Source organism: Lagopus leucura, unplaced genomic scaffold (genome assembly GCF_019238085.1).
Source record: "Lagopus leucura isolate 7727_CA_CO unplaced genomic scaffold, USGS_WTPT01 Super-Scaffold_100001, whole genome shotgun sequence".
NCBI lineage: Eukaryota > Metazoa > Chordata > Aves > Galliformes > Phasianidae > Lagopus > Lagopus leucura.
Genome location: NW_024962262.1, coordinates 78,577,936 through 78,598,333, shown reverse-complemented (window position 1 = coordinate 78,598,333; position 20,398 = coordinate 78,577,936). Strand labels below are relative to the sequence as shown.

General features: G+C 35.8%; 1 protein-coding gene across 1 annotated transcript in view; it reads left to right on the top strand.

Annotated features, from left to right (window-relative positions):
* Positions 1 to 20,398, top strand: part of NCAM2 (neural cell adhesion molecule 2) — a 238,819-nt gene that overhangs the window by 100,231 nt on the left and 118,190 nt on the right. Inside the window, exons 2-6 of the mRNA XM_042868461.1 lie at positions 11,137 to 11,211; positions 11,962 to 12,168; positions 14,434 to 14,577; positions 17,838 to 17,975; positions 20,243 to 20,360. Of these exons, the coding sequence (XP_042724395.1) occupies positions 11,137 to 11,211; positions 11,962 to 12,168; positions 14,434 to 14,577; positions 17,838 to 17,975; positions 20,243 to 20,360 (682 nt within the window). The remainder of the gene's footprint in view (positions 1 to 11,136; positions 11,212 to 11,961; positions 12,169 to 14,433; positions 14,578 to 17,837; positions 17,976 to 20,242; positions 20,361 to 20,398) is intronic.

The window sequence follows — 20,398 nt, the reverse complement described above, 5'->3', positions numbered from 1 at the left end:
TCACATATCTCAAGATAATTACTATGAATACTGCTTCAAACTGCAGCCCAAGGGTGAAAATGTTTCTGCAACATATCAAGATACTCACATAGCAGAGTGTAAACCCAGGTTCTATTTCATATCCAGTGTATGTCTGATTATCTACAAGAAGCAAACATCCTCAGGTGAGAGATTAAGAGTACTCCACCACAGGTTGTCCAGTAGCTTTGAGGTAGAGGTTTTATCTTTGAAAGTGAACAGTCCAAACTCAAATGCACTTGCTAACACTCAAGATATTGGGAAAAGGGATTATATATATATAAGTCCTGATAAAATTTAACTGTTGTGTAATCCTAACTAGCTCAGGAAAAAAAAGTCATAATTGTGGTATAAAAAAACCTTTCAGATTTTTATTGCTTTTTTTGTTACTTTGCTCTGGGTTCTCTCTGGGCTCTAAGGCTGATAGGTTCAGTACTCTGAAAGGAGATGAGAATGTCCTACAGGGAGAGGCTGAGAACACTTAATAAGATATAGAACTCTGTGAAGCAGAGGCCAAGAGATGACTTCATTGCTTTCTGCAACTGCCTGATGCAGAGAAGTGCAGGGGGAGGTGCCTCTTTCATCTCCTTGGTAAATGGTTGTAGAAGGGTGTAAAGGTTCTCCAGAGGAGATTCAGACTGGACATGAGGAAAAATTTGTATAATATGAGTGTGTTCAGACACTGGAACAGGCTTACCAGAGAGGTGGTTGATGTCCTGTGCCTGTCAGCATTCAAAAGGTATTTGAACAATGCCTTCAGTATTGTCATTTCACATTTGGTTAGTCTGGCAGTTGGTCTCAATGGTCCTTAAGGGTTTCTACCAACTGGTTTGGTTCCATTCCATCAGTCTGTCAGGAGGAGCTCCATATTGGCAGGATGGGAGTGGATCTTACTGTTACAAAAGTAGCGTGAGGTTGATGCTTCCTTCCAACAGCACCCTGACTACGCTTGGATTTGCTTTTGTCTTCTCATCAGTCCTGTGCTCCCAGGTAGCATTGCCCTCAGGGATGGCCTGGGGCTGTCAGCCCTTCCCCCTGTGGCACTTCCAGAGCTGAAGCTTAGCCAGGCTGGGCAGTATGCTGTTGGCTATGAAGAACCAGCAAAACCCAGCTTGTCCCTGCTTAGGCTTAGGGCAGCCCAGCTGCCCCTACCACTTGGCACAGCTTAGGCTTCCAAAAGCAAATATAACAGTGCTGTCTGGGCCACACTAGTGGCAAGAGGCTGGGAGTACATTCACATAACTTCCATAAGCTTAGAAAAAGGAGCTTGCAGAACAAGACTCAGAATTGTATTCCATGCACAAAGAAACAGTTCTTCATAGGCAGTCTGGCAAGTTGGTAAAATTCAAGGTCAAATTATGATTATTAAATGGATCAGCAGATTAGCTATTTTTTCTTTGCTGCCATTATGTATTTACATTTTCAGTGACTGGATAACTGCATAAAGCTTCACATCTAGAAAATGAAGCTTGTGCAGGCATTCTTCCTGTCATTTCCCTTAGTGCGTATACAGTTTTATAGCCAGTTTCAGCCAAACAGAAGCTAGAGGCCTGAAGCTGCCTGATGCAGCTATTCACATGAGTTCCTCAGAAATGTGCAACAGGGTATTTGTCTTTCTAAAAAAAATAGCTTTTGGTTAATTGCATGAGGAAGTGTCCCTCTGCTGCCTTCTGTCACACAGCAACAAAACGTAACAGAACATTAACAGGAAGTCTCAGTCTCCACTGCCAACTACCAACATCGGGTATGTTGGGCCAATGTAATTAAATGGGAGTCATTACTTTTGGAGCAGTCCTTGTACTTTTTTATTCTGTGTATTTTCCTGCTTGGTATTTAAATGCTTTTTTTCTTTTTCTTCCAAAGGTAAATGTATTTTCACAACAAGTGTACTGTTCAGTATTGGTGTGTAGTGGGTGAAGTAATGTACCTTCTGTAAAAGTATGAGCTAAAGCCTATGCTTTGTCAGAAACTGACCCTTTAGTTATTTTATCTTTGCCATCAATGATGCCATCAATCTCTTTTTCTTCATTGTTTTGAAAATTAGAGGTCTCATATACTCTCTCATTCCAGTTTTTCTTAAGGAATGATTTTTGCTGGAGAAAAATAATTCATCAGAGATGTGTTATGAAAAAAATGGAATTGACTGTGAAAGAATACATTATTCAGATTAAGTTCAAAGGTTGCTTTTTTTTTTTTCTTTCTATTACTTTCTGTTTACTTGTTAGGGATTCATCAGTTTCTGTTCCTAATGAAACAGATGTGCCATGTTACATGAAACTTGTTTCATAATTGGTTTAATACAGCATAGATTTGCAGCATTGTTGAAATCAGTGGTCCTGCTTTTTGGTATCTGTTTTCTTTTACTGGAAGAAAGTGGAGTAGTCTAGAGGGACAGTCCTACTGAGGGGTGTATTCAGAAATATTTACATCTTTTTTTTTTTTTTTAATTAATTAATTTGTTTTCTAAGATGTTTCTCTTAGGAAGAAAAAATCAATTTTGTTTTGTATTTTATAGAATGAACTTTTATAGATAACATTTCTATGCATATATTTTTTTATTTAGAATATCGTATTTGATTGGTTTTTGTAGTAATTTAAAACAAAAATTAAAATCTGAGCAACTAAGGTTATTGGAGGTGGTAGTCGGAAGAAAAAAAGGTTTCTTCCATAAGCCAAAAAAAAACCCCCTACAACATTGGATTTTTTTAAATAAAATATTACATAATGGTATTTGAGAAAGGATATTAATGGTACACAAAACAGTTCGGTAGTCAGCACAGTGTTACTTGCTACAAATTTTGTTCAGGGATTTGGTAGTAGAAGTAACAATAGAATCCTCATTAATATTCTTTTCATTCTATAGTTATAATGAAATGTGTTTCTTGTTTGTTGACACAAACACAAATTTTGTTTATTCATTTCATATTCCAGCATATCATAATATATAGAAAAAATTATATTATTTATTAAGTGTCATCTTTAAAATACATAGTTGTCAAGCATACCTGAGAACTGGAACTGCATTTTACCCTTCCTCTGTGATTCTGTCTAATGATAATGTTACTGGAGAAACTGTGATGAATGATGAATTATAATAATCTGGTTGAACATTATCTTTCAGTTAGAGAAAAGATCGAGAGTAAAATTCTATAATATCAGGAAAAATTGGGAAAGGAAATCACAGAATCCTTGGAGTTGGAAGAAACAGCTGAGGGTCATCTAGTCACACTCCCCTGCAATGAATGATGTTCATCATTCCACAAAAGTGGAAGAGATAAACACTCAGTGAAGTAGTCTGGCACCAACTGTATGAAAGAAGATATTTTTGGAAAAGTATAAATTAATAATGTAATTAATTTTCAGTAGTTTTTGAAGAATCCAAAAAAGTTTTAAGGGCTTAGAAGATAGTGAATGTGCTATAATAGAGAATGGATCTTGCAGGGGCCGTTAAAAATGAGTGCTACAAATACACCTTTGGACAGCTAAAAAAAACCTCAGTAAAAACTTCAGATTATCATGTTTAGCTGTTCTGAAAACTAGCACTTAGTAAGATATCTGACCTGACCTGTTTTGTGTTATTCAGTCGGAAATTTAAAGTTTAGTTGCACTTGCTTACAGAAAGTATTTGTAATCCTGAAACTAGTTATAACTTGACCAGTAAATATCTAAACAAAAGAGTTACAGCAACCTTAATGGAAATGTTTTAAAGTTCATTAAAAGATTAATTTTTTAAAGCCTATGAATGTCTGCTGCAATAGGTTGTTTGCTTATTAATTTGTCTTGTTATTTTCATATTAATTGCCACCCTGTTGGTTCTCAATTAGAAAGCCTTCAAAGCAATCCTTTGAGAGGAAATTAGTTTCTTAAATCACGATAATTAAAAATGGGAACTTGTTAGTACCCATACAGTGACACTCAAAGATCAAAGAGCTTAAGGGTTAAAAGAAAGAGCTTGAAAAGCCGGTGTGATTTCTAATGATCTCTGACAGATTTATGAGCATTTCCTTGAACTTCTAATTTTTCAAAACAAAAAGAATATTTCTGCTTGAAACTATTTTTATAATCCAGATGGGGCTCAGGAAACTGTTCTGACATTCTTCCATAAGTCAAAGAGAATACTTCAACTGTATGAACAACAGTAATTTTTTATGCTACCTTAATATGAGCTCATTCTTTTTAGGTAAAGTAACTAGATCTTCAGTGGATTTTCTTTTTAATAATCCTTCTAATACCCGATGATAAGAATGTTTGTTATTTGCCTATTCTTAATACTTACATTTTCTAGTTTCAGGTCATTTTCACCAGAGTGTCAAAACTTCGGATACATTTCTCTATTTTCTAGTAAGATGGTTCAGTGACGGTGATTGAAACAAAGCTCGTATCAATGTATGTTGATTAAAAAATAGTTTAACCAATCCCTATTTATAATTTTTAATCTCTGAAGTTATCACTATTGTAACTGTAATTCTTAAATTATAGAGTTCATCTATATTAGTTGTTTTTTTTTTTGTTTTTTTTTTTTGTATGAATCACTGGTGTGCTTTAGAACTGTATTTCCCAGATGTCCATCCTTATGTTTTGTCTGACAGTGTGGAACGATCACAAAGCAGGTAGACTGGGTTCTTTATTGTGAGACTGAGGTGAAAAATGTATGTTTGAAGTGACAGCTAAAGAGTTAACCCACTGAAGAACTTCATTTCACAGGGCCATGTGAAAGTCCAAAATATCACATCTGAAACTCATCTAGCATGGACTTCAGCACTGTCATTAATTTATAGGAGGGAGAGGAGGTTCTTTTAATATCTGTAGACCCGGCCTGAGATTAAGAAGCAGTGGTTCAAATGTTGGTCCAACCAGTTTATTATGAATCATAATCAGGGAGATGGGGAAGGGAAGGAGGGCGATAGAAAAGGTAAAAAAGAAGCAAGAATCATGTAAAGTGGGGAGAGTTAACACCAGGGTCCAGCAGCGTCCCGTTGCACAACGTTTCAAAGGTCTGAGGCAAAAGCAGCAGGGGGTGAGAGCAGCAGCATGGCCGGCCTTGGGCAAGCAGCAGGAAGAAGTCACAGAGCCAATCTGTGTGGAAGCAGCAGGACTCAGGTAGCAGGCACAGGAGGCTCCGTCAGCATGCAGGAATTCCGTAGTGAGGAATCTGATGGCAGACACCTCTGTTCTTCTTCAGCATGCTGGTAGAGTGCAGAGCAAGTCCAGGAGGGAGTGAAGCAGGTCGTGAGGCTTCTCATGACAGAAATCTTTTCTTCTTCATGAGGAATCTGTTGCCAGAAAACCTAAACCTTGTGGTTTTCGATTCCTCTTTTATCCTACTTTTTCTCCTGCCTGCATGACATCCCTGGGTGCTTGAGCAAGAGTCATGTGAGTACCCCTGAAATGGCCATCTTCCTTGATATAAGTCCACATAAAAGACCGCTTCACAGCCATTAGGCTGCAGCTTCTCTCTCTCACTGCCCTTGGCCTTGTCCATCTCTGCCCTATATTTATTCTGTATTTAAGTGTGATAGTTCATGTACATGCCCAGTTTTATGAAGAACAGAAATACTTGTGAGGTAATTGAATTATTTCTTTACGAAGATTATGTTTTCTACACTTCACAATGTATGTCCTTTCAATAGACTGGTTGTGGTTCTGAAGCTGCAAGACAAATTCTTAAAATATATGCTTTTGTGGATTTGTTAAAATGGGATTGGGAGTATTCACTGCTAAAGAAATTCTGTGCATGAAAATGTATTATCTTTCCAGAGAACGGTGGTGTTAACAGCTATAGAGACAAGTTTTGCTTCCACACAGATAAGGTGCAGTAACTCCAACAGTCACACTTCCATAGCAATTACTTCCAAACCATTTTTTGATAGATGTTTCTTAGGTCTAATTTCTTGCTTAGATAAGATCTCACCATTTAGCTAAGGTAAGACTTTGTGATAAAATGATATTTGTCTAAAATACTATTATCTTTACTTAATATTGAATATCTTGATTTGATTATTAATTAGAAGATTATCAAGCTTCAGTATTTATGCCTTTATTGCACAGTACTGGATCATGTTGGTTGACTTATATCATGCATTTCATCCCTACACCCTCTGTTATGCCCCTATGGTCATCATGTGACTTCTAGCTCTTCTCATCAGGGAACGACACTTCAAATAAAACATTAGAACTTTGTATCAGGATTCTGTTTCCTGCTGATGCATCCGAATAAATGCTAGTATAAGGAAATGGAAAGTTCAGTTAGTCTGAGGCGATTAATTCTGGAACTTGCTAGTTCATTTTAATTGTCTATCATCATATCATCATATCTCAGTACTGTCATACTGTAGAGGAGTGATGCTTAATAATTTAGTAGTAGTCCATCCTTCACAAGGCTGAAAACTAACCAGTGTTCATAGAGTTTATTTTTTTGTTCATTGGAAATTGTAGATTCAGTGTAATTTTCAGGTATTTCTACTGAAATTGACTCCACTTCCTAGAAGCATTCAGGACCATCAGATAAAAGACGGGCTATCATTAGACCAGTTAGTGTATCTTTAATCATATACTCAAAATAAAAGTAATAATAAAGTTTGAGAATATAGTGTTATAATGCTTATAAGATGTTAGAATAGTGTGAATAGTGAATTTATTTAATTAACTGCTAAACAGAAATTAGAAGAAAAATCCTTCAGTATCTCAAAATGATGAAGTGTTGAGTAAATTAAACTCTAATAGGTGGTTGGGATTAAATTTTCACCCTTGGTCTCCCCCCACAGTACTCTCAATCACTTCTTTGCCAGTACTGTTAGTCAGAAGGGATTGCAAATACTTGAAAGCACCACAACCTTCACAGGCTTTACAAGCACCACAAGAACATCATTTCCTCTATACTGATAAACAGATTCCTTCCCCATAGACAGTATACTTAGATATAGAAGAGTTGTGACAGTACATGGTAAAAACATGTTTTTATAGCTGTTACAGTCAGAAAGATTAGTGTGGTGAAAGGTAATACAAGAATGAAATGGCAAAAGGGACAAACAGGGAAAGAATGCTCACGTGTCTCTGAAGATCCAGGCTCTCAGGGAAAAACTCCACAAAGAAGAAATCTCCAGAAAAGAGATCCCTCCTCAGTGGCAGTCAGCCCTTAAATGGGGGTCTAAGAGAGCTGCAGCCAGGCTCCACCCTTTCCATTCACAAAGCTGAATTTCCTTCACTTGTGTGCCCAGGGCTGAGCCGGTCCTTTCTCCAGTTGATCAGTCCGTGCTTCATACTGTGACTCAGCAGTTCCCATATAATAGCATTTTCATGTGTGTCTGTTCTTTAATTATGACAGTTTCAATAATTATGCTGTTAATTCTAATGGTCTTCCTTTGTGTGACATCTGATTGTGTGCTCTTCTTATATAGCACCTTACATGACCTAAGATATCTTTCAGCATTATTTCTGTTTGGGCTATTTGCTCTTTCAAATACAAACAGAGTCTTAGCCCTGTTTTGAAATGGTTGCTTTTGTGGAATTCTTTATACAGAGGTTTACCCTTCCTAGTTGTTTCCTAGTTGTTTCTCACTGGAATGACTCAGATTAGATGTTTTCTTACCTAATTGTAACCATGTAGAATTCTTAACATCTTTATATTTCTGACTCTGCTGAATTACTAATTAAAATAAGTTATTTTTATTTATTTATTTAGTTAGTTAGTTAGTTGAAGAAAAAGTAAAACTAACCTCAAAGAGCATTTGTTCTAAACGCCAAATGCCCTTGAACTCTTCATACTTTTCTATTTCCTCATTTCAATTCAGGGTACCCAGAGGAGTAAAGTATATAGAAAATAAAAATCAAAAAAAAAAAAAAAAAAAATCTTTTTTGATGTTTCAAAATATATCATTATATATTAGCATTAGAAATTTAAGAGAGAATCAGTTTCTGTGAGAATTATGTTAGTATAATTTACATGCAAAACCCATTCACTGTTATCTGGAATCAGTAACATCACAATGTTTTCAGAAGCCTGTATAATAAATGGAAAGAAGATTAACAGGGTGAATGGTTGTTCTGGTTAGGAGTTGGGTACCAATTAAAAACGTAATTTCTTTGAGCTTCAGAATAAGGTGTTTTCTAAGCATATTTAACATTAAATGATACTGTAATCATTTGCTGAAAGCAAAAACATATCACTCAAGGAAGTTTAACTGCTACTTGAAGTCAAAGCATACCAATAAGCTAGCTCATAATTACAGCTAGAGAATTCAAGCTCTCTAACTTGAATTATAATCTTTACCTTCCTCCCAGCTGTATATAGTAGTCATCTTTTTTGTCTAAGGAGCCACTGCCAAAGACACCTATATTAGCTGCTGTAGCTATCGCTCCTCTCCTTGGATGCAGCTTGATTCCCAGCAATGCCTTATTCTGTTTTCATACTTGTGTCCTTTCCTTTTTACTGACTCTGTCTTCTGCTTTATGAGCAGTCCAGCAGGTTTAGAATGACCTCTCCACAGTAGAATGCTGCCTCGTTCCTCAAAAACAAATTTCAAAAAAGCATTCAAATCTATTGACGTAGCATAGATATAGATATAAACATGAGAAGAGACAGTACTTTGTCAGATCTAGCCAGAAGCCACTATTCATTTCTCGGTTTGTTTGAACATAGCTAGACACAGCCTCTGCTGACTTGAATTCTTGGAACAGCTTCAGTGACCTGATAAAATAAGGATTCATTTGTGTATTCAAAGATGTTCAAACCAGTCTGGTACAAACTACTCCTTTTTACACTTATTCATTAGCTGCTAGCATACAGCTAGCATTAATGTGAATAGTATGCACATTGCATACCATCTTCATCAGCTTATAATAACTTAATGCACCTATGTAATTCTTGAAGTACATTTGGAAGTAATGTAAAACGTTCGGGATATGTGGCCTCTGTGCAATATTTACTTTTAATTGCATGTCTTACTTGAAGAAACTAATGAGTGAGCCTTCTAGGCTGAGGACTGTTTTATTCCCTGATTACCTAATATGTGCAGATTGCTAGATTAATCACTTAGGCAATATTTTTCATTCTCGTTTGCATAAAGCAATATTTTTCTATTTACATGAAGCTATAAAAGGGTGAATCTGAAAAAAAATGGGCAGATGGTCTTTTATTTTGTAAATACTAGTGTACCGTGTATGGAAAATATTATTTTCATTTTGTTTCAGAGATTTAGCTAGCATATCTTCGCAGTTTTTATAACTGCACTTATGCTAATAATTTTAAACTGTTCATCTCTTTGCCAAAATTGTCCTGCAGTATCAAATATGTATCATGTAGATGAAGAAAAAATATTTTCTAACTTTGTTTTTCACTTCTTACCAGAATTTCTTAAATTCTGAATGTTACTTATTTCTTTGATGAAGATCAGATATTACAGTTTTGTTTGTCTTTTTGATTCCTGTTCTTGACATGACTGTTAAACAGTAATTCAAATCTTGCCTATTTCATGTATATCCAGGCTGATTATATACAGATAATTTAATAACAAATCTATTTCATGATGGTTTCAATTGCCATATGAAGATCTATGCAATATTACTTAGACAGTATTTTTCTGTGCTCATATTTACTATCAACAGAGCAATACAATTGTTTTTCTAGCAAGTTTGTAAGTTCTAAGATATTCATGGAGAAATTTTGGCATTCAGAACGTTTGATTTTGATTGTAATAGTTCCTGCTTCCAGAGAAGTTTGTTCAGATGATCCAATGAATGTACCAATTAACAAAAAGGAATCTAGAAAGGTCAGGGTATTGAGTATATGCTCAATACAGTCATTAACATTCACTGTAGTTCATGTTGTGGTTTTCAGAGCGGTAAAATATTTCCACCATAATTCCAGCACTGCAGATCTTTGTATTTCAAGATTCCAAACCCCATGTTCATGAAACAGTACTTTTATTTTTTTTAAATCTCATGTGAATCCCAGTTATCTACTATCTACAGTACTAAAATAAAATTTAGTAAGTGTTCTTCTCTAAACAGAGAGTACTTTTGTGCTTACCTTTGTATGTGTTGATTAGAGCTTGAAATTAACATGACCTTTTTTATTCATTGATTCAGGAACATTTATTGGCCAATTTTGTAAGGTAACAAATCTTGAAGAGCTACAGAGACTGTAAGGCTTTATCCAGTAAGCTCTTGAAACTTGCAAGAACTGAGACTGCACAGTCTTTCTGGGTAACCCCTTCCAATACATCATAAATAATTTTTTCCTAATGGCCAGCCTGAACTTCTCTTGTTTATCAATTTATCAGTTGTCTTTCATCCATCTTTTTAATAACTTCCCACAGGCATGAGCAGTTGATTGTTTAGTTCCTCTATAGCTCTCTCCTGTTTAAGCAAGTCCTCCCAACCTCTCCTCATTCATTGAGTGCCCAGCTACACCCACCATGTCAACCCACACTTAATTTCACTCATGTGAAGCTTAAAATCATTCTTATATTCCGAGGTTAGGGTTGGGGGAAGCTGGTTGATATGTAGTATTCTGCATTTGGCATGAAGAGCACCTAGAAGAGGTGTTAATTGCTCTCCTCCATCTACTGATGTATATGATCTCCTTGATCATGACCTTGTGAATAAAACCCAGTTGGCTTCTGCTGTTGCTTGTGCACACTTGTCTTCTATGACTGTCCTCAGCTTGAATGATTTCAGTTTCCGTATTTCCTACGAGGTACAAAACTTAGCATTTATCCTTTCTGAATATCACGATGTTCCTACATATGTATTCTTCCTGTCTTTCTAGATCAGTAACCTCATCCAGGTTATTGATAAAGATGTTAAATTTGGAAATAGGCAGAACCATGTGGTACTCCACTTGTTACTGACCTCAAGGTAGGGAACGATCAATTAACTGCTGCCTTTTAAGCCTAACCGTCCAACTAGATTCTTAAGAAACCTACCTGTCTGCTTGTCCAGAGTTTATGGGGATTTGCCTTGGCTGGCAGCCCAGAGAGCCTGTACATTCTATATGCTCCAGAAGACACAATGCTGAATTTGATACACAGCTTATATAGTACGCTGTATAGAATAAGAAAATATAAGCTATAGACATATGAATGAGAATGCGTTCACAGCATACTTTTTATTTTTCAGCTCTACTTCAGGTTTCCATTTCTCTTAGCAAAGTCGAACTCAGTGTCGGTGAATCCAAATTCTTCACGTGTACAGGTGTGTATTCATGTTATTTTGAGATTTTTTTTCTTAGATTTTCAACCTTATGCTTAATTTAAAAGTGAACTAATCAATATTAGTTCACAATATTAACTTAAATTTGCGTATTTTTATATATTCATATTGACTTATGAGAATTCTGAGAAATGGATCTTCACTGATTTCACATTTGCAGTCTAGGAACTATTGATTTCAGATTCCAACAAACCGTATTACTTTAGTTTCAAATTTGTCTGCATTGGTGTAGATAATTTATATCTATCATTGTTCTTATTTGGTTAAGATACTTTTACTTGTTTAAATTAATGATTTAATAAGCTAGGTTAGGCTGTTGTATCCTTAGAAAGTCTTTTCCATAGTGACAGTAGTAAGTCAGAAGAAAAAAGTTTGCTTTTGCTGCTGTCTGAAACGAATTCTTAATGCTGCTGATTTGTGAATGTCCATTGAGAATGACGTATGACCAATTATAAGACAAAGTGATTGCTGACCAGACTTCTTTTCCTTTCAAATTTTATATGCTTCTGTGTTTATTTTTTCCTCGTGAATTCTGGAGCTATTAATTAGCCTGTCTCAACAATCATACCTTTGTCTGTGGTTTTGCCTTTCTTATCTTTCTGCAGTTTCTCAGAACTCCTTCTCGCAGTTCAGCAGTCTATGACTTTGCATAGAGATTGTGCATATGCATTACTTAATGTCTCCTTGAACTTATAACCTTGCATATTATTTATTTTTTTATTTATTTTGCAGCCATTGGTGAGCCTGACAACATAGATTGGTACAATCCGCAAGGAGAGAAAATTGTTTCTAGTCAAAGAGTGGTTGTTCAGAAAGAAGGTGTTCGATCACGTCTCATCATTTATAATGCAGATGTAGAAGATGCTGGCATATATCGATGCCAAGCAACAGATGCTAAAGGACAAACTCAAGAAGCTACTGTTGTTTTGGAAATTTATCGTAAGTACAGTAATATCAAATAGAACACAAAAGAGTATGATTTGAGAGCCACTGCTATTGAGAAAGCAAAGCCTATCAAAATATTGTTCCAGGCTCTGGAGTGTATCTTCCAAATAATTGTGTCTCCTGCAGTTTAGTTCACAGTTAGGAAGAAGACTTTATATTATTGCAGATTACTTTCTGTTTGTCTCTTAAAATACCATTTCTGTGGGGTGCACTACATGTTCCTCGTGGAAAAGAGGGACTATGAGGGACTACCAGAAAAAAAAGTTTTTTCAGCCTTACTTATAAGTACAAGTACATATGCAACCTATAACAAATATGTACGTAAATAAAGAAGTAAGAAAGGCAAAGTAGATTATTAATTAAGTGAAGTTTAGAGTGAATTTATTAGTTTTCTGTCAGTCTTCACATATTCTTGGCCCTGCAATGGAATATTATATAGAGCATTGAAGCTTAATATGATGAACAGCTAAAATGCATTTCAGTTGCTAACAATTAATTGAATATATGTTAAAAGCAAATACATTCTGTTACTGCTAGAGATTCTCTGAGAGTTTGTTTGTTTTTCCAATTTCACTACATTTGCAGTATAATATATTCTTTAGATTAATCAAAATGACTAAAAGCTAATATTAAATAAATACAGTGAAAAGATATAAGCTAAGGGATGTTTGGGTGAAAGAAGCGGACATTTGCTAACATCCTTTCAGCTGAATTCTTCAGTAATTTCATTGGAGAGTAGTCTTTTATAAAAAATACATTTCTGGTTGGATTAAATGTTAAGGAATTGCCTTGTGACAGAAAATAATCATAAAGCACTGCTTCTGAAAGGTATAGATAACTCAGACAACAAAAGATACACTTTTTTTTTTTAAAAGCTATTGATAAAACAACCATTAGAATGATGATAGCAGTTACAAGCAATTACATGATGGCTTGAAAGCTGACAGTTCAAAGGATTGCAAGTTCTGTGGAATTCATTTTTATGCTTAAAGCTGCCAGTCACTCTGTCAGCAAGGAGCTGAACGTAGCTGAAATCTTTTGAAGTGTGTGCATGTGGTAATTTTAATAATTCTGACACAAGCCCAAAGACGTACACAAGAAATGGAAATGTTTATGGAAACTAACATATAGAAGTGTCATTGTTTGTATTTGTAATGTATTATAAGGAAAAAGCAGGATATACTGTGTAACTTGTTTGTAAGAGTTTTTCTTCTCAGGCGTAATTGTAGTCAAATACTTCAGATATTTTAAACAAATACTTTATAAAAGTGGGCAAGATGTGTACATAGCAAAAGCTCGCTCACTCTACTATGGAAAATGTATGGATTATTGGAGCGTGCACTCACATTAATACAGAAAGAATTGCATTCTCTGACTTACATTCTTCAAAATATCCTCTTAAATGGAATTGGCAATGTTTGGTTCTAGGGAATATAAGCCAACTCGTTTCTTCTGCATGCAAGAAATTCTTGCAGAAATTTTCTGCATTAGATCTTGGATGAGACTATGTTTTAATGCCAGCTTGAAGTTCTTCTGCTGAATTCTCATAATACTGAACTTTTTAAACTCACTAATAAAACTAAATATTAAGTGTGATTACTTGGAACCAGAATCAAGAAAAGGCATTATCAAAATCCTCAGAATCTTAGAGCAAAAAACCCCTACAAATTCTTGTGACAAAAATAGAAACTTTTTTCATATAGTTTCCCATTGTTTCTTAACTTCTGTTTTACTCAGCTGATAATTTATCATAGTCAATGAAGCTGTGGTTCCACCTTTCTAATAAGACTTCTCCAGGTGGTTTCAGTGGACGTTTAGATGGAATGAGAACATGAGGAATTAATTCAATAATAAGATCATGAGAAATAAAACACGAAAGAGAGTAGAAAAGACTATTAACCTGAATGTGTAGACCTCTGAAAAACTAGAGTTTCAAAACTGCGCTCTGGACCATTGAAAATGATGAAAAACATATTTATAAAGCATGCTGAGTTTATATAAATAAAATGAACATTTTTGTAATGCCAAATGATTGTAAAATCATTCCTAGAGATAGAGTGAATGTTCTGTCTTCAGGACCATTTGAATTTTGAAATGTTAGAGTCTTTGAATCTTAGAAAAATGTATTATGGAAATAATTCTGTACTGTGAACATGATGAAGTCTTAGTAGTTAACTGCATCTAATTTGGTATCACATTTAACTTCAATGCTGAGCGAACTGTAAAGTACCAATGGTATTCTGTTTTCTTCCTTTTTAGAAAAGCTCACTTTTCGGGACATAGTATCGCCACAAGAGTTCAGGCAGGGAGAAGTTGCAGAAGTTGTTTGCCGTGTCACTAGTTCACCTGCTCCCATTGTCAGCTGGCTGTATCGGAATGAAGAAATATCAACTCTTGCTGACAGTTAGTATTTTGGTAACTCTTTAAGTTATACATTTTAACTCACATTGAAATGTTGTTGTTAAAGAAAATGACATTATAACATTGTAATTATGGAGTGCATTTTGACTAGTCCATCAGTTAAGTGGAGTTCAACCAGGTGCTGTGTTCTATTAAGAATCTGTATGGTATAGTATCCATCCTTCTTTTTTAAAATGGGAAATTTTCTCTAGCTATGCCATGAAGGTCCAAATGTGCATAAGATTATTTGGAACTATTCTGCAGGAACTCTTTCTGGGCTACCATGCATGTGGGAGCTGAACATGTTTTTAAAACATACTTGGATAAAATTCTTCATGCTGGCAAAGATGTGATGCTTCCTCAGAGTGTAGAATTTACTGAGCAAACGCTGATGGACTTCATATACTTGCACATTAGCTCTGAGACTTGTAGGTAGATAGGCTTGTTGCACTGTTGTGAGCATTAACTTATGTAAGTGTAAGCTACATTTAAGTTACAACAGTAGGAGATATAGGTGATCTGTTTAGGATAGATTCCTAATAGCTAGACTATAAGATTTGTTGAAGATGAATCTCTCTGATTCTTTAAATTGACCTTAGAGAAGTTTGTCTGCGTAGAAATGGAGCACAATAAGACATATGATGTTAAGATTTGAAAAAAACAGAAGTAATCAAAAGTCCATGCTGCAAAATTCTTACCTTTAATATAGAATAAAATGCTATTACTTTATAATATTTGCTTTACTCATGAGAATATCTCCTCCTAGCTGTTAAGCTGTGTAGGGACAGGGTCAGGAAAGCCAAGGTCCAGCTTGAGCTAAGCTTGACCAAGAAGAATGAGAAAGGTTTCTATAGGTAACTCAGACAGGAAAGGAATGTATACTCCCCTAGGTGAGTGACAAAGGCAAAATGGTAACTACAGATAAGGAGAAGGCTAACTCAAAGTTCTCAACAATTTTTTTTTGCCTCAGTCTTCTCTGATAACAGCTCATCACCCAACCCTCAAACAATTGGATTGGAAGGAGGGGGCTGGGGAAGCAATGACTCTCCCACTGTTAGGGAAGATCAGATTCGTGACCACCTGAGGAAACTGAATATCTGAAAATCTCTGGGTCCTGATTGGATGTATCCCAGAGTCCTGAGGAAATTGGCTGATAGTCACCAAGCCACTCCTGATGATATTTGAAAAGTTATGGCAATCAGGTGAAGTCCCTCATGACTGGAAAAATGGCAGCATCACACCCATTTTTAAGAAGGGTAAGAAGGATGACTGTGGGAACTGCCAACTTGTCAGTCTCACCTCTCTGCTGGGAAGGATTATGGAGCAGATCCTCCTAGGAGCAATGCTAAGGCACATGGAAGACAGGGAGGTGAAAAGAGAGAACCAGCATGGCTTCACCAAGGGCGAATCCTACTTGAGCAACCTGGTGGCTTTCTATGATGGTGTCACTGCGAGGACAAGGGAAGAGCCACTGATATCATCTATTTGGACTTCAGTAAGGCACTGTACCTCTCAACATACTTTTCTCCAAATTGGAAACATGTGGATGTGATGAATGGACTGTTAGATGGATGAAGAACTGACTGCAGGATCAAACCCAGAGAGTGGTGGTCGATGGCTCAGTGTCTGGATGGAGATGAGTGATGAGTGGTGTCTTCCAGGAGTTGGTGCTGGGACCAATACTCTTTAATATCTCTTCATCAGCGACCTGGGCAGTAGGGCTGAGTGCACCTTCAGCATGTTTACGATGACAACAAGCTGTGGGTTGCAGTTGACATGCCCAAGGGACAGAGTGCCATTCAGAGTCCTAGACAGGCTTGAGCAGTGGGCCCAGGAGAAGGAACTCACGATGTTCAACAATGCCAAGTGCAAGATACTGCACCTGAAACAAGGCAACTCATACTACCAATACAAGCTAAGAGATAAAAGGTTTGAACGCACACCTTTCAAAAGTCAAAAAAGACCTGGGGGTACTGATGGATGGAAAGCAAGACATAAGGCCTCAATGTGCCCTCACAGTCCAGAAAGTCAGCTGTATCCTGGGCTGCATCAAAAGAGGTGTGGCCAGCAGGTTGAGGGAGGTCATCCTGCACTTCTACTCTGCACTGGTGAGGTCTCACCTGTGGTACACCTGTAGCGTGTCCAAGATGTGAAGTCCTCAGTGCAGAGAAGATATGGACCTGTTGGAGTGTATCCAGAGGAGGGCCACAAAGATGATCCAAGGGATGGAACACCTGTCCTATGAAGACAGGCTGAAAGAGTTGGGGCTGTTCAGCCTGGAAAAGAGAAGGCTGCAAGGTGACCTGACAGTAGCCTTTCAATATCTAAAGGGGAGCTACAGGAAAGAAGGGGACAGACTTCTTCTTTAATAGGGTCTTTGATGAAGATCCAGGGCAAATGGTATCAAACTAAAAGAGGGGAGATTTAGATTGGGTATAAGGAAGAAATCTTTTACAGTGAGAGTGGTGACGTACTGGCAGAGGTTGCTCACAGATGTGGTTGATGCCTTGTCCTTAGAGACTTTCAAGGTCAGTCTGGAGCAGGCTCTGAGCAACCCGATTGAGCTGTGGATGTCCCTGTTCATTGCAGGGAAGTTGGACTAGGTGACCTTTAAAGGTTCCTTCCAACTCTGAGGATTCTATGATTCTACTGTATCCATTTTATTATTCTTCATCAAGAGTTGAAAAAGTATGCAGTCAACATCTCCCATTCCTTTCTTCCACTGATAAATGAGCTTTCGGTGTTTCAACATTTTAAAGAAATGTTCTCTGTTTCTCTCATCTGTCTCACACATTAACAATTTACTTTAGCAAAAAGTTCACCACAGTTAAAAGATCTCAGCTTTTCAAAATGTCTTGAAGCACAGTTCTCTGGGAATTGGAAAGCAACAGGAAAGAGGAAATTATTTCATTTGTTTGTGGTAGTGTGTGTAGTGGCATTAATTTTCAAGTTTGACTTTAAGAATCTATACATCATTAATGTAAACACATTGACACCATCAGTGTCCTGTAAACCTCCATCAGATGAAGCACAATTAAATGTTCTCTTTGCATTTCTGTCTTCATTTTCTGATAGAGTCTCTGGTAATGAAACTAAATTCACATAGCATTAAAAAAACTTTTTTTTTTTTTTTCCTGTGAAGATGTATATACGTATGTTCTGTGAACAAACTCTTAGCTGTTTTGAAATATAAACACTGTGTTTGTTTTGTGTTGTGAGGAAATGGCTGTTAACACTACTTAATCTTTTACATGACTTTCTAGATCGATTTGCAGTATTAGCAAACAATAATCTTCAGATTCTTAACATCAATAAAAGTGATGAAGGAGTATACCGTTGTGAAGGAAGAGTGGAAGCCAGAGGAGAGATTGACTTTCGGGATATAATTGTTATTGTGAATGGTAAGGAGTAAAAGTTAATGAGTTGACTTCTTAATTTAGCTGATTATCATAGCCTTAATTATAAAACATATTAGTTTCTAACAGTCCTAATTAAATTGATTAATAAGGACTTCATGTTTGTTCAGTATTGTTTTCCTATAAAGGTAATTACTTGCTATTAAAAAAAAAAATCTTACACAGTATATAAGTAGAATTCATTGCATTTCATAGTATCGAAGTATATTATTATGCAAAAGCTCAACTGTTATTAATAATTTGAACAATACTAACAATCACTATGAAGCTTGAGTTTCAGGTTACAATGTGTAGTTATTTATTTCAGTGTATTTTTCAGTGCTAGTGTTACTTACTGTTAAAAACCTGATTTTTCATAGTAATTCATCTTTACTCCATTGTACGTATTTTATTAATTACTTCTGTTTAAAACCATCCCAAAAATCATGAATACATTTTATTAAGAAGTATTGCTTATTGATCCTTAACATTTTATTTTTAATGTAGATTAAAAGGAATTATCTGATAATTGGCATTTTAACATTTTATTAGTTTCTTTAAAAACTCTAGGAAGGAACATGAGAAAATGTGGACAAAATAGAGCATTTAGTTCACCCTCTCTCTTAAATTCAGGGTTGGCCTGTTGAAAAATAAATGTATCTTCATATGTTGTCTAGAAAAGACACAGTTCACGAAGGGCATTTTTTGTCCACCCCATTCTGTTTAATGTCAGTATTTCAATGAAGCTGCTTCCATTGTGCCATTAGTTCCTGAGTTATAAATGCTTTATCCTTGACTGGTCCTATGCACATCTTGGTTTACACAAGTTATTATATAAGTTGAATTCTCAGTTAATTGCATTCTGGCCCACATTATTTAATCCCTGTAGTCAAGCAGCCATATTTGAAAGAGAACTATAGGAGTTTTTAGACAGTGTGCAGATTGTGACAAGCAAATGGGTGGTTAACTTGTGTGTTGTGATAAAATATAACAATATGTGCCCCATGCAATGAAGACCCTTAAACTAATTACTGTTTGTTTTTAAGCAGATTACCTCTTGACTCCTGAGTATATTCCAACAGTTCCTTCACTTGATAATATTTAAAATGCTGAATGATGTTTTATTCTACTACTATTTGTATATATGTATACAAACCTACATTTTGAACAATTGTCATTTCTCTTTGATATGTGCTGTTGAGCTGAGTGAGAGTGAAACCTGGAACATCAGATTTCAAACTGTGATCCCACACCACATCTTCTATTGGTAGATTAGATCTACAAATTTCTTTTATATATATATATTTGTTATTACTCTGGACAAGAACGCCAACGCTCACTTCAGTCTAGAGTTTGGAGTTCTGTAGTGTTGTGAGGAAAAGAGGTTTCCAACAGAGATTCTAACATTGTTGCTCATGTAGAGTGGTATCAATTAAGAGCTATTTTCCACTTAATTTGTATGGGAATAAATAGCTTTTCAGAGATAAAAGTGAGTGTATTTAACCCAACCACAAATGAGTTTTATATTAATATTGAAAATCAGAAAGATACAAAGAATTGTACACAGAGAGGTTCTCTGTGAATGGTTTTAATTTCATTATTGAATTTATCTCATAAAGGACAGACAAAATATGTGATCCGCAGAACACAATTATCAAAACAGGTTGTAATTCCTAAATAGATTATTAAAATAAATAAAAATAATTCCTAAAATAGATTATGTCCATTGTGTCTGTCACAGTTTATATTCTTTAAGCTGGTGATAGTCATACCCAGGAAATTCAATAAAAAGAATGAAGTATGTTTAGTAGATAATGCTATGTATTGACAACTATTTTTTAAGCAGTGTCTGGTATCAGTGCGTAGTTCTGTGTCCACTATGTAGTTGAGTGAAAGAGAAAGAGACTATATTTTCATTGAAAATAATTAAATTACCAACAGTAACTCTTTGTGTGTGGTAGAGTACATACATAACTGCATACATAACTGCTAGGTATGACTTTGTTAGCTTTAAAATGCTCTGTAAGAAAATTGGCAGCTATCAAACAAGACTTACTTTGAATTTATCCCAGTGCAAAGAAGTCATAAATACCTGACAATATTAGAAGTCTATCACTGTCTGTTTAAGATAAAATACAAAAATACTGATAACTGATTCATATTCTGTAAGTATAAATTCCAAATTTAGCAAAGGATTCTGTGCTTTAAATTTCTTCAGAAACATAAAGAATCTTGTATGTTCCATTAATGGGAAATAATGTTTTATTCTCCAGTTCCCCCTGCAATTACCGTGCTACAGAAATCTTATAATGCCACTGCAGATCGAGGAGAATCCATAACTTTGTTTTGCAGAGCCACTGGATCGCCTCCACCAGAAATAAGTTGGTCTAGGTAAGTTCAGTTGAGATCTGCACATCATAGCACATTGC